The sequence below is a fragment of the Notamacropus eugenii genome, chromosome 1 (genome assembly GCF_028372415.1).
Source record: "Notamacropus eugenii isolate mMacEug1 chromosome 1, mMacEug1.pri_v2, whole genome shotgun sequence".
NCBI classification, from domain to species: domain Eukaryota; kingdom Metazoa; phylum Chordata; class Mammalia; order Diprotodontia; family Macropodidae; genus Notamacropus; species Notamacropus eugenii.
The window spans coordinates 633,251,403-633,267,102 of NC_092872.1; the positions used below are offsets into that span (position 1 = coordinate 633,251,403).

The window sequence follows — 15,700 nt, forward strand, 5'->3', positions numbered from 1 at the left end:
TGTAATTGGGAAAAATTTAACAAACTAAATAAAAATATTACAAAACCTAGATAATGTTAATTTGTGGTTCTCTAAGTTAATATGCAACATACAGGGATCCATTTCTATTTGAGTATGATGCCATTGAACTAGACAACTCTCTGACTATAACTTGCACAGAAAATGGCAACCCACTTTGAGAGAAGGAATTTCCTCATCTAGGAGTACCCTCTATCAATGAAATCACAGAACTAGTAACTATTTAATTAACTAACATTTAATTAACTATTGAGCGGATCAAATGTAAAAAAACCAAACTCAATGAAGGACCAATCCTGGAGGAATTCTGAAACTCTTTCAAAATACTATTGAACACTTCCAGAAGTTCCCTGCTAAGAGAGATCAGAGACAGTATACTTAGCAAGGGAAGGTTCAACCTACAAAAAATTAAGCAATATTGAATAAGTGTGATGCAGAATCACAGACCGGTATGTGTGAGGGAGATTTCTGAAATCAATTATTCTAACTCTTTCCTTTTACAGATAATGAAACCAGAAGGAAAATGACCTTTTCAAGGTCACACAGCAAATTAGTGTCAAAGCCCTTCAGCCCAATGCATTTTCAACATATGGTACTGCCATCACATTATACTTCTCAGTTCCCTTCTTTCTCACTGCCATCCTAGTCTGTCTGGATTCTGAAGACCCTGGTCAAAACTGTGACTCTACTACTTTCTGCCTATATGACCTGGGAAAAATCATTGAACTTTTCTTGGCCTTAGTACACTTATTTGTAAAATGAGTAGATAGGACTAAATAAGATCTTAGGTTCCTTCCTTCCATTCCCTGAATAAACAAATCTACTTTTCTTACATTGCCCTTTTTTTCACTGAGAAAGTTCTATGGAAAAAACATTATACAGATATAGATATATAGCATGAAGAATATATGGGTGTGTATGTGTGTACATATACATATGAATACACATATATAGGAAGCAGCTAGGTGATGCAGTGGATAGATCTGGAATCAGGAGCACCCGAATTCAAATCTGTCCTCAGACGCTTACTAGCTATGGGACCCCAGACAATTACTTAACCCTGCTTCCTCATCTATAAAATGATCTGGAGAAGGAAACAGCAAACCACTCCAATATCCCTGCCAAGAAAACCCCAAATGGGGTCATAAAGAGTGGGACATGACTGAATGACTAAACAATAGCTGTATATATGTATGTATGGAAATCTACTATGTATATGTATATATACATATGTGTCTATATATCTATATACATATATACACACATATAATACACACAAATACATGTGTATACATATATACATATACAGAAAAATAACTATTCTGAAACATGAGCTTTTTAGGACAATATCCTTAGATTATTTTAGGATCTAAAATGTATAGATCCAAAGATCTGGAAAGCATTGCCCTAAATAGTACAAGAAAAATTAAGTGAGTTCAGGAAATACTTGAAATTTTAGCAGATTCTTCTGATTTATTTTAAAAACTATGCCAAGTAGTATATGTGGCCAGTGTAACTCTGGACATGACCCATTGAATTCTTTCCCATTTTTCAAAATCTAACTTAACTGCTACCTTATTGTAAGGTAGCCTATCCTGGGTCTGGGGCATTTTAAATATACGTGGCAGGATTTCTCCTAATTTCTCTGTGAAAAAAAAAATATATATAAATGCTGCCAACCCCTGGGATTGCCTTTAATATGGCTGAAAAGAAATGAGAATCTGTAGCAATTTGCCAAAAGGGCCTAGGGACATAGGCTTATGAAAGGATTACCAGACTATTGAAAGCTTTACATTCCCACATAGCTACTGGTTATTAAAATTCATTGAAAAAGCCGCCTCCAAGCCTAGCACCCAATGAATGAATGGGTCATTTAAAAAGCTTAAATGTTTTACAAGATTAGCCAAAGAAAGTCTTCTTGAACAAGGTAGCAGCAGAGCTAGGTTTTGGATGAAAAAGAATTCCGTAGATCAAGAAGATGGGGGCAGGGAAAACATAAGGAAAAGTAAAACAAAGCTAAGGAAATATATAAGGAATATAAATAAATATAAGCAAAGGCATGGAGGTGGGAAAATAAACTATGAACAAAGAATGGAATACAGTCTAGTTTCAAAAAGGGAGTAATATAAGAAAAGGGTAGAAAAGGAGAGTGGCACAACATTGAAAAGAGCCTTTGGAATGTCAGATTATAGAGTCTGAAGGGAGACAGTGGGGCACAACAGAAAGATCCGTAGCCTGGAAATCAGAAGCCATAGGTTCAAATCCCAGCTCTGAAACGATTTATGACCTTGGCTAAGTCAATTCAATTTCTTGACCCTCTGAGTTTCATCTGAAAAAAAGTAGAGTAAGACTATGTGACACTTAGTTGTCGTTTCTCATGAGTTTAAGTATAATCTTTATATAGATGACTTGTATATCTTTACCCCAAGTCTTTCTCCTGAACCCTTAATTCTCATCACCTTCTGTCTGCTGGGCATTTCAAACAAGATGTGCCATCTGAAACTCAACATTTTCAAAACTGATTTCATTATCTTTCCCCTAGATTCTCTCTACTTCCAAACTTTGCTGTTTCTATTGAGGGCACCACCATTCTTTTAGTCCTCAAGGTTTGTAACATTAGCACTATCTTTGACTCTTCTCTCTCTCTCTCCCAGTCTCTCTCTCTCTCTCTCTCTCTCTCTCTCTCTCTCTCTCTCTCTCTCTCTCTCACTCACTCCCTCTCTCTCTCTCTCCATATATCTAATCAGTTGCCAAATTTTGCCATTTCTACCATTGCAACATCTCTCCCACCCATTCCCTCTTTCTACAGTTACCACCACAGTTTAGGCAGTCATCACCTCTTGCCTTGCCTATTACCATGACCTCTTCATTGGCCTTCCTACATCAGATCCCTCCCTACTTCCATCACCCTCCCCATAGCTGTTAAAATAATGTTCTTTAAGCTCAGATATAATTGTCACTCTACTATACAATGAACCTAAGTTGGTTCCCTATTGCCTCTAGGAAGAAATAAAAACTCTTTTGTTTATTTTAAAAAGTCATTCACAGCTTAACCCTAATCTAACTTTTGCACACTTTGTGATCCAGACAAATAGGTCTTCTTTCTCTCCTCATACACTACATTCCATCTTCTGTCTCTATGACTTTGAACTGACCATCTCCTGTAGCTGGAGAGTACCTCCACCTAACCTCTTCCTCATAGGATCATTTATTTTCTTTAAGATACAGTTCAAACAGTTCAAATATAGTTCAAAGTCAAAGATGAGAAAGAATTCAATGGGTCATGTCCAGAGTCATACCGGCCACATATAGATGGGTATGTGTGCATATATTATATCTACAAGATAGATAGCATTGCACATATGTACACATGTGTGTATATATACATACACTTATATGCATATGTGTGTAGATATATAAATACATGCATACATAACACACAGAGACATGTTTCCCTTATAGAAACTTCTTGAAAGTGAGGATTTTTTCATTCTTTATAAACCCAGTGTCTAGTACAATGTCTAACTAAGATCGCTTTCAGTTATAATATTCTTTACTTCCAAGAAGAGAGAAAAAGAAAATTGTTTATTAAGCAAATACTATCTGTCAAACACTATGCTAAGCACTGAGAATATGGCTACAAAAAGAAGACGGTTTCTGCCCTCAGGAAGGTGACATTCTGATAAGAGACAACACATAAAAGTAGGTGAGGAAGGGTGTTCTGGTTTGGAAAGTAACAGGGATGATCCCTGTTCAGGGAGACCTGGCACCTCTGGCATAAGGGCTTGCCAAGCCCTGTATATGGCTGCACATCCACTGTGGTGTTCGCTGGATTCATTACTCCCAGAAGCTATAGCATTCCCAGCAGCCACAAGCCATCAAAGCAGATAGGCTAACCAAGTTTAGGGTAACTGATAGACCACATCAGTGAGTTGGGGGGTTATCTACCCCAAGCATGTGAAGACTTCCCCGCAGCAGAATGGGCAGATGAAAACAATTTGTTCCAATGACCATGAAGGAGACCTTAGAGCTTGGTTAGACATCAAAGACCCAGGGTCATCCATTGCATCCCAGGCCATCACTAGTCATCTTGACTTTTGCCTTGCTACTGGACTTTAATGACTCTGGAAGGGAAAGTGAGGCTGACAACTTTGTGTAACTATACCTCACTTAAATCCAGTTTACTCAAGATATCACTCATGCTATCACTGGTCTTCAAAAATGAAGGACAAGTAACATGATACGTAGAGCCATAGGATAGTCCAATGAAAAGCCCTTTCCCAAAATAATGGTAGTGTTGGTTTCATTACTACTCTTAATTTTTTGTTTCTTTTCCAAGTACATATAAAAACAACTGTTAGTATTCATTTTTTAAACTTCAAGTTCCAAATTCTTTCCCTAATTCTATTCCCTCATCTCTCATTGGGAAGTCAGGAAGTTTAATATAGGTTGTACATGTGCAGTCTTCATTACAATCCTTAAGGCAAGAGCTGGAAAGTTTCTGTTCTGGGAGGGGCAGATTGGAGAGTGTACACAAAAAGCAGCAGAGTAAACGGCAAGCAAATGACCAGGGTGGAAAGTCAGATGGAATGTGAAGCATGGTCTGAGGTCTGGGACTGGCTACATACAGTGGACCACGTGCACTCACACAAACTCTCCAGGCAGGAGAGCAAAAGCCCCAGGATAATGGTTTAACAGCTGAGTGTCTTAAGTCACTCCAGATCATGGTCTTAGGAGAACTGGTTGTATGAAAGCAACAGAAGCAGAGCAAATGGCAAATAAATGGTTTTTGGGTGTGGGAGGGCAATCAGTCAGATGAGATCTAATGCATTACTGTTAGACTTGACTTTAAATGTATCTCCTTCTGAAGATGATAAAACTTGATTACCCTTCAGGTCCCATGATAGAAACTACAATGGTCCTTAGGGCTCCTTGGAAAATTTCCCAGTTCAGGGAAATCCAGCCTAAGACTCTGCATGCCAAGAAAAAAGTTTGCAGCCATCAGCATTTTGGTGACATTATGGTGATATCAGAAGTTTGAAAGGATAGCAAAAGAAATTTTTCTGAAGTGTTTCTGTAACTTCTCATGATGATAGCAATTGGTAGAGTCCTAAGCAAAGTTTCAGAAAAGCCCTTTTCCTTTTGATTAATTGTAAAATAAATACCATTCTCCCTTCAGTTCAGCTGAATATTTATAGCAGTGAAAAAAGGAAAAGGAGACATCTGTTACAGGCCACCTTTCTAACCCTGACTCTAATTTATTCTCCATTGCCTTTTCGCATTTTTTGCATCAAAATGAGAAATGTGATCCTATGACTATATTTTCTTACAGCAATCTTCACAGTAGATTATTTTTTTGTCCATTGTCACTAGAAACTTAACAGAATGGACCAAGGGAGACAGAAACATAGAACCCTTCTGTTTTCTCATAAAATATCATGACAGCACCACTTACAAACTTGAGTTATCAGTCCAACATATTCCCTACCACTGAAGAAAAATGGCTAGAGGTTCATATTCAGTGATCATCAGTTATGTGAAAATGCATTTGTTCTCTTTACAGGGAAAACTTGATGCCTTCTTTGTCCTGGTACGGAAAGGTTATGACCGGGTGTCTGTGATGCGCCCCCAACCAGGTGATACGGTAAGATTATATGATAATGCTCAGTCTACTATGTTTTTGTGTGTCTACATATAAGCATATGTCTTTTTCAAGGAATAACCAGGCATACTTCAGATACACACTTTCACTTGTTTATCAAATTCTATTGTATTGAATCAAGTATCAAATTTCTCAGAGACATTTTGCTTTCTTTTTTGAGTGATTCCAACAAAAATTGAGAGGGTGGGGGTGACAAATGTCCTAGGATTTGAGATCACTAACATAGAGATAAAGTAAACTAATCAATGACCCGCACTGAAGAAAGTTGCTCATTCTACCATGCAAATCTGAACAGGAAAGCTGAATAAATGTGGATGACATTATTCCCTGGCACTATTCCAAGTTTTCACCTTATATACCAAAAAAATCTGAAATTTCTGATCCAGTTTTCTATATGAGTGATGCTAAGCTACATTGTGCTTAGAGATGTCTCACTGGGAATTTATTTTCTCATTCTGCACTTTCAGTTGTCTGAGCTATAGCTAATATAATGCATTGAAGCACATAAATAGACCTTTCAGAGTTCAATGAAATGTTCCCTGAAATTGAAATTGATTTGTGTGCCAGGTAGCCTAGCACCTGAAGAAGCATTCATATTGTTGGCTTGGGTAGAACTCTGAGCATTAAATGGATGTTGCGGAAGCAAGTGTAAATATAAGGAAAAATTTCTGAATAATTAAAGCTGTTGCAAAGTGGATCAGCTAGGTGGCACGTGGATAGAGCTCTGGTCTTGGAGTTGGGAGGTTGCTTATTGTTGAATCATTTCAATTGTGTCTGACTCTTCATGACCCCATTCAAGGTTTTCTTGACAAAGGTCATGGAGTGGTTTGCCATTTTCTTCTTCAGCTCATTTTACAAATGAGGCATTGAGGCAAATAGGGTTAAGTGACTTGCCCAGGGCCATACAGCTTGTAAATGTCTAAGATTGAATTTGAACTCACAAAGATGAGTTTTCCTGATTCCAAGCCTAATGCTCCATCCACTGTACCACCTACTTCCTAGCTGTGTGACTTTAGGCAAGTCACTTAGCCTCTGTTTGGAACTAGAGAAAGAAATGGCAAATCACATCAGTATTTTTGCCAAGAAAAACTCACAGATAGAGGTTCACAGGATTACAACTGAAAAACTCAGATACAACTGCAGTGGCTACACAACAGAATAAAACAAATTAGTTATCTAAAGCTATCTATGGAAATACGTCTTATACAACTACATGTGTAGACATGTATAACCTATATCAAATTGTTAGCCTTCTCAAGAAGCGGGGAGAGGAAGGAGGAATGAGAAGAATTTGGAACTCAAAATTTAAAAAAAGAATGTTAAAATTTTTTTCATATAATTGGGAAAAAATCTCAAAAAGAAAAAATAAAGTAAAGCTATCTGAATCCATTAGCAATAAAGTGGGAACTTATAGAATTCTTTTTCTCAAATGAATTCATACATTCAACTTATATTTACACTCTCAACTGAATGAAGTATTTGTTGATTTCCCAATTGGGGGAGAGGGGAATACTGCACATGCAACACAGAACAGTGGATTGAAGGTCAGTCCTAATTAGGGTCTTAAAGATGTCAGTTCAGGTGCTGCTTCTAACACTTACTTGGTTATGTAACCACACAAACTAATTTCAAAGTGTCAAGGTCAATTCTATAAGATTTTAAATTATTGACAAGTTTTTTGATATACATCAGTGGAAAGAGTTTCCACACTGAGAGTTCTTCATACTGAAGTCCTACATCTAGATTTTTTTTTAATAAGTGAATGAGTACAGGGTTGATAGAGATGTTGTAGACAGGATTTCTATTCAGGTAAATAGTAGAAAAAAATCAAGCAAAAAGAATGAAATGACTGAACAGCAACACAGTTAAAGTACATCTAGCCACAGTTTTCCATCTTTGGTCTTTTATAAATGTAGTGAGGTTTTTTTCATCTATTTTCTTACCAGAGATATAAACTTAAATATGCTCCCAGATAAAAAAAAAACCAAAATCCAGTAAATAGCAACACAGGTCATATTTTCACATGTACTCCTAAACTATACCACCAAGCAGATTTCCAGGGTAAAATAAATTGCTTCATGTTTGTACTATAATTATGGATCCAAACATTGAACATAGCTATTATTCAAGAGGAAGCAAACTAGGGTCTACCAAAACTTCTCTCTTTTTTTCCTATTTTTCAAGGTGAGGTTTAGTGACTCCCAGAGGAAGTTGGGGTGGGTCTTTTTTTACATAATCTTTATTATATACTTATTAACTCTCACAACAAAAACAATCACATTTTTAAAATTTATTAAATTCATTTATAATAAGCAGAAAAGTATACTCATTTTCTAGCCCATATTTCCTTTTTTTCTGATTCACAAGTATAGCATGAGAGACTTTGAAAACTCCTTTTGTGGAAATCTATCTAGATATACATATACTTCCATATCCATTATTTCCTTAATTTACTAGTCTAATTCTTTTGTTGGTTCTTTGATTTGAACCTACAATTCAACTGGTGTGGGGAATCCCATCTGTGAAAAACTCTTCCATTGAAATACATAGGTATTTCATCTATAACTTGTAGTCTTAAACTTTGCCTAAAGAGATGAGAGAGGAAGTGACTTGCCCATTGTCACAGTATGTGTTAGAGGCAAGATCTGAATCCAGTTCTCCCTACTGCAAGGTTAGCCCTCTATCCACTGTCCCACTGCCTCCACAGTCTAATTACCTATCCAAAAAGGCAATGATCTTTGGATCTGAATCTCAGCCTGCTATTTACTCCTCATAACTCTGGGCAAATCATTATGAGCAAGTGTATATGACTTAAAGGCTTTTAATAATCACTACTTCCTTTTCCAATTGTTCAAAAGATATGTCCTCAGTCATGTATTATAGGATTTTGTCAGCAAAAGAAAGTTCATGTCTTTCATGTCTTTTCCAAGCCTAGCTTCTGTCATAACTAAACTTTATCCTTTTAGGATAAAAAGCATGTAAACTTTAATAAACCTAATAGCAATCACATTTAATTTGCTGTTTCCTTTTGAATTCCCTAATTCATTTGTGTCTTTATCATATTTTGTTGCTTTTTAAATTTAAAAGACCTACTTCTTTGTAGTAAGTTGAGTTGTAGTTGAGGCATTTCAGTCTCTTTGTGATCCCACTTGGGGTTTTATTGGCAAAGATAATGAAGTGGTTTGCCATTTTCTTCTCCAGCTTGTTTTACAGATAAAGAAACTGAGTCAAACAGGGTTAAGTGACTTTCCCAGGGTCACACAGTTAGTAAGCATCTGAGGCTGGATTTGAGCTCAGGTCTTCCTGACTCCAGGCCTGGCACTCTATCCGCTGCACTAACTAGTTGCCTGTGTGCGAAGTAAATATGAAGTCATTTCTGATAGGAAGGTAGCAACTGATAAGCTAATGAGGAAGTGCCTCATGTGGGAGGTGAATTTGAACTTGGCTTTGAAGAAAGCTAATGCTTCTGTAAAGCAGAAGGGAGAAAGTGGTGCCTCCCAGGCATGTAGGATCATCTGTGGAAAGATGGAATATCATGGATGGGAAATAATAATTTGATACTTTGGCTGAAATTTCAAGTATTTTAAGGGGAGTCATGGGAAATAAACAAAGGAAGGTAGAGTTGGATCCAGACTACAGAGAGCTTTAAATGATAAACAAAAGAGTGAATTTTGCCATCAATAAAAGTAGGAGCCACTGTTGCTGTTCCAACAGGAAAGTGAAATGGTCAGGTTGGGCTTTAGGAATATCACTTTGGCAGGCATGGGGAGAATAGATTGAAAAGAGAATGAGACTTGAGGTACAGAGGCCAATAAGAAGTCTTTTGCAATAGTCCAAGCAAGAAATAATTAGGGCCAGATCTAGCAAGGTGTTGTATAAGTGGAGAAAATAGAACAGATATGAAAGACTTGAAAATTAATTGCATTTGAAGAGTGATGAAAAGTGAAAAAATGAGGATGGCTGAAATTTTCAGCCTGGGTGATGAGAAGGACAGTGACATCCTCAACAATAATGAAGTTAGAAAAGGGAATGGATTTGAGGAAAAGACATTGATTTTTGTTTTGGATATGTTGAATTTGGAATACTTGTGGAATAAGTAATTGGAAATGACCAAGCGGTCGTTGGTGATATGAAACTAGAGTCCAGGAGAGGTTACACTGTATGTATAGGTCAAAATCCTTTACACAGAATAACTGAATCAATAAAAGCTGATGAGGTCACCAAGAAAGGTAAGGTTTAGGGAAAGAAAAGGAGACTGAGGGGAGAAACTTGCAGTACGTTCCAATAGATGGCATAACAAGAATGGTGATCCAGCAAGAGAAATGTAGACAAGTAGAAACAGAACCAAAAGAAAGTAGTGTCACAAAAACCCAAAGAAGATAATGCCCAGGAGGAAAAGGTGGTAAACAGTTCGAAATGTTGCAGAGCTGTCAGGAAGTATGAGAACTGAGAAAAGGATGTTGGATTTGGTAACTAAGTAATGACCGAAATCTTTGGAGAGAAGATTTGTTTGAATCATGACCTGAAAAGCCAGAGTACAACAAACAAGGTGAGAAGTGAATGAGTGGAGAGGAAGTTGAGGTGATGAGTGTAAACGTGGAGAGGAGATATAGGACAAAATCTTGGGGATTTGTGGAGTCAAGTGAAAGTTTCTTCTGTTTTGTTTGTTTAGTTTTAGAGGCTGGCGGAGACCTTTTCAAGTTTTTAGGCATCAGGGAAGGAACAAGAATATCGAAAGAGACTGAAGATTGAGAGAGAGAGAGAAACAGGAAAATGAGGTCAGATCAGGGATGATGACTTGCAAAAGCACTAACAGGTGGAGGGATCTGTGGTCCTGGTGAGTTTGAATAGTAGTTTTCGGAAGAGGGGTGCATAGGAGGAGACACAATGATAGATCTGCCTATGGCCAGATATAAAAAATTAAGATTTCTTGAACACAGAATAACTCCTGTGGCTAAAGTGAGATGAAGGTTCTCTCTCAGCCTTAAATTCTATGATCTCAACATGTTTGCATATTCCACGAGTATTTCAAACTCAACATATCCAAAACAAAAGCACTCAAAATGTATTGAGCAAGTTGGGTCTATCCATATCCCTAAAACTTACCTTCTGTCTGGTCACAAGGGAAGGTTGCCTAAGGAACATGGACCACAACATCTGCAAACGTTTCAGTTCAACAAACATTTATGAAATGTGTTTCCTAATATGTATAAAGCAGAAAAAAGATGTCCTAGAATATAGAGGACTGGCATCCAGGATGAGGAAGATTTGGGTTCAAATCTTACCTCTGTCATATGATGGCTATGGGATCCATAGTTGTGTCGGTGGGACATGTACTGTGCCAATCAATGTTCACAGTCATTTAACATCTCAGTCCCCTCAGGCAACTCTGTATGACTAACAGGTTGCAGAGCAGGTGATGACCTGCACTAGTACAGGGAATTTCCTTACAGGGAGTTCACTTTGCCAGTTACAACACAGGACAATTTTTTTAAAATGTTTAAGGAAATGTGCTACCCAGAAACTCATAATGGGGGGAAAATGATCCAGTTTTGACAGTTTATATTATACTAGGACAGAGAGTCATAGAACAAGTCAATGGGTAAATAAAAATTTGTACAAGCAAGTCATGATGGAAACAAGTGGGAAGTCAACAGCATGTTCTAAGAATATTTAAGGAAAGAAAGAACACTTTCAGCTGGAGTGTGGAGGAGGGAATTAGGTGAGGATGCACAGAGGAGGTGACACTGCAGCTGATCCTTCTATGTTTTTCTCTATCATCTTCCCTGTTGCCACGTTTTTTTCTTTTTTTTGATTTCCTTTTTAGCAAAACCTTGTGCAAAACTTTGTTTTAACAAACCTACATTGCCTCTATAGGGAGGACTCTGAGACTCCCCTCAGCACTGATTTATGGTGCTTGCCACATTTTCCATAAATTCCAAATGAGTAAATCTCAGCGTGTGCTCTGAACAAATGAGAGTCACACGTTCTAGATTTTTCCTTTAAAAACAAAACAAAACAAAAACATCACTTAATTATATTATAAATTATGTTCTGAGGGACTTTTAGCACATGTTGACCTCACAGAAACTCTTTCCTTTTGACAAAGCCTGTCTGGGCCAAGCTTCTCAATTAATTAACTCATTCTCCCTGAAAACGAAGGGAGAAGGCACAGATCTCCGCTGTACATACCAGTGTGGAGTCTATTAAAACAGCCTCTGCGAAGTTACTTGCAGGATTGTATCTGTCGTTCCATAGCAACAGCCCAGAACTAGCATCCCCATACCTACTTCCTCAGAGAAATACATTTATGAAGTCAGAAGCAAGACTGATGGGACAGCCAGAGTAGAAAAGTCCAACCTTTGGTTTATCACCATCTTTCATCTCTTTCTACCTGAGATGGATCCAGAATCCTATTATTCCCTTGGACAAAGACAGAAGGCTCAGCTCCAAAATGAAAGAAGAAGTATGGGGAGAAGCCTCTTTTAAAAGGCAAAATTAGCAGTGCCCTTTAGTGTAAATTAAAAATATTTACAAAGCCTCTAACCACATCAATGTGATATTAAGGTATGAGGAGAGTGAGGGAAACTTCTGGACAGCAGGTTTGGAATGAGCCATATGTACCCCAAAGGTACCTGGAATTTGAGGTTTTAAGTTGACTTACTTCTGCCTGCCATTAACTAGCATGCCATGCTTAGGTCTGAGTTCATATTTTATTTTTCTTCTCCTGGATGCTTCCATGTGAATCACCTTACTTATATAATATAATGAAAAGAGGACTGGGCTCCAGGAGTTTGAAGAACTGACTTCTAGTCCAGCCCATGTGACTAATTCCCTTTGTAGGTTTGGCCTCCTTCCTTCCACTCCCCAGGTCTCAGCTTTGTCAAATGTAAAATGGTAAAGCTGCATCAGGTGGATTCAGGGGTTATTTCCAGCTCTAAGGTTTTGCGATTCTTTGGGGCACTTTCTCATCCATAATTTTGGGTGATTTGTCATCCAACACCCCAAGCTTCTTTTTAATAGCATAGCTCAAGGCCTCTATGTTCCCATTCTTATTCCTAGCTCTCAGGAAAGAATGAGGTCAACAAAATGATGATGAGGCTTAAAAGACTGATGAAACTTCAGATGCAAACTTGGATGAGGATACATTCAAAGCCTTCAGTCACAGGACAAAAGCTGTGAATGGTGGGTTTCTGACAACTGTGAGTTGTTAATGAGCACATTGGCGGAAGGCAAAGGAGTCCTTTCCAGTGCCCCCAAAGTCATGCCATGCAGGAAGCCACCTACTCATCAAGTCTGGAAGCAAAGTCTAAAATTAACTGTAGAGGTGTGTTGGGGAAGGGGGCGCGGGGCGGGGGAGAACATTCAGCATCGATGCTAGTGGTATTACATCCTCTGCCAGGCAACACTGCTTAGCCGACCAGGCCTCTCATCAAATAGGTATTTTCTGTTGTCAATGTGTGAGCTATTTGGTGTGTGCCCATCACACGTTACAGCTTTTTGCAGGAATGGACAGCAAGCTATTTTTGTCATGGAAGAATGAGGCTTGCTAAAGCAAAGTAATCCTCTCCTTTGAAATGATGAAGAATTGGAAATTAATTTCAAAACTTCAGCTGGGATGCACTCATTTCTAATGATCAACAATGATGGAAAGCATGATAAATCCAAAATTCTCCTTTAAACTAAATTTTATCTTCCTTATCTGCTATACCATTTATCATAGCAACTAACTAGTAATACAATGGTCTAATTACAGTTCTGTCTCCTTTGGTTTCCCCTCCCATTCTCTCTCAGTTTAAGTGCTAATGAGGAGTAGAACCACCACCACAACAACAACAACAAAAAAGATCAGTCCCTGGAGGAAGGAGAAAGTGGTACAAAATGTCTGGGCAATCCACAAACTGGATATTTGCATGTCAGATGAGAAAGAATCGCCCTGAGGTATTGCTAAAGAGAATCTTTGTTAGCATCAAACCACAATTAGCTGTTAATAACACACACATCATCCCTTTGATTCAGATAAACTAGCTTCACCCCCAATACTTCACACAAATAAAAGTCCTCCTTTGTAGGAAGAGTACCTTATAGGAAGTCATTTGTCCCATTATGAATTTCCTGTTGCAAACATGAAAATTCTTATCTTTATGTGAGGGCATAAAGCATGGTGGGATGGAAAGGGCACTCAGTTTGGATGCAGAGGACCTGCATTCAATGTCAGGTTCTGCTTGAGTAAATTACCTTGCACAAACCACTTTTCCTAGACCTCAGTTTCATTACCTATAAAAAGAAAGACTGGACTAGATGATCCCTAAGGTTTCTTCCATTTCTTATATTCTATTGTTGGGTGAGATTGTTACAGGCACTGTCATTCACTGAATCAAGGCTGAGAGGGAGCATTAGCATTCAGATACAAGAAGAAAGCTGGAAATGATGGGATTTCAAACAACAGTCAACTAGACTGTTAGGTGATGCAGTGGACAGAGTACTGGGCCTGGAGTCAGGAAGATCTGAGTTCAAATTTAGCCTCAGACACTAGCTCTGTGACCCTGGGCAAATCAGTGAACTTCTATCTACCCTCTGTAAAGAGGGATAATAACAGCACCTACTTCCCAGGTTTATTGTAAGGGTGAAATAATATTTGTGAAGTCCTTAGTACAGTGTCTGGCACACAGCAGGTGCTTAATAAATCTTTGTCCCCTTTCTTCTCAACCCCTCCCCCAAAAAAAAGGTTAGATGCTAAATAGTCTAGGTACCATGTTGAAATTTTTTATTGAGTGAGAGTTACTAGTAGTTTCAGGCTACCTTAGGGCCAAGAGAATGGTAATGGAATACCTTTGCTGATATCTGTATGTGACAATAAAAGTAACAGTAATCACCTGTCACCTCATTTTACTCAAAATCATAATCCCTCTTGTAAGTGAGGTGATAGGAAACTGGAGAGGACCAGAGAGATCATCTGGGCAAATTTTATTTCACAGAGGCATTAGTAGCTGGGCCAGAATTCAAACTCAGGCCCTTTGACTCCAAGCCCAGTGCTTTTCGCTGTGGTCTAGGAAGATTCTAATGTTAGAGGGAGTTCCCATTGTTTTTCTTAAAGTGACTTTGTGGATCAGGAATGAGCAGGGTAGTACATTCCATTACTATCTAGAAGAACTAAATATTCAGGCAAACACCGGGTTTGTTTTGAAAGACCAAGCCTTTCTGCAAGCAAAAAGATTCTCGAGAAATAACACACTTGCAAATAAAAATTTTGAAATACATGAGGAAGCAGACGCAGAGGTTTTGAAATTTTCTTCACAACAATACAGACAAAGACTATGCTGAGGGACAGATGTTTCAAATACAGAGAAAGAAGCTAGGTCATGTGATGTTTCCATGTTAGTCTTATCCTTCAGAGAGCCTAGGTATGTCTTTTTTGTCCCAGTAAGGACATCTGCTTTTTATCCATCGCACAAATTATCTTCCAAGTGGGGTTTAGTCAAGCAAACGTGGTACCAAGTAAAGCAGGTATCTGAATGATGTGCACAGAGAGTGGTATCTAGGTGGCACCATAGTGCACAGAGGGCTGGGTCTGGAGTGGGGAGGAGCTAAGATCAAATCTGGCCTCAGACATTTACTAGATGTGTGAACTTAAGCAGGTTACTTAACAGTCTGCTTGCCTCAGTTTCCTCAAGTGTTAAATGGGGATGACAATAATAACACCTATCAACCAGGATCTTTGTGAGGATCAAATGAGAAAATAGGCACATTTGTTTTTGTTCAGTCGTGTGTGATTCTTTGTGACTCCATGTGAGGTTTTCTTGGCAAAGATACTGGAGTGGTTTGTCATTTCTTTCTCCAGTAGATTAAGACAGAGGTTAAGTGGTTTGCCCAAGGTTACACAGCTGGTGAGGTCACATTTGAACTCAGGTCTTCCTGACTCCAGTCCCAGTGCTATATCCACTGAGCCACCGGTTGCCTCTTCAAGGCACGTAGTAGGTGCCATATAAATGCTAGCTATTATTATTAGAATACCTTATT

The 15,700-nt window shown here is 38.3% G+C and overlaps 1 protein-coding gene across 4 annotated transcripts in view; it reads left to right on the forward strand.

Annotated features, from left to right (window-relative positions):
* ANTXR1 (ANTXR cell adhesion molecule 1) overlaps window positions 1-15,700 on the forward strand; it is a 308,995-nt gene that overhangs the window by 224,186 nt on the left and 69,109 nt on the right. For 2 of the 4 annotated variants that reach the window (XR_011972695.1, XR_011972694.1), the window contains exons 17-18: window positions 5,582-5,662; window positions 13,475-13,621. Coding sequence is in view for 2 of the 4 variants with exons in the window: in XM_072635321.1 (XP_072491422.1) it covers window positions 5,582-5,662 (81 nt within the window). In the remaining 2 variants the exon portion in view is untranslated. The remainder of the gene's footprint in view (window positions 1-5,581; window positions 5,663-13,474; window positions 13,622-15,700) is intronic. The other 2 variants (XM_072635321.1, XM_072635322.1) reach the window with 1 other exon arrangement.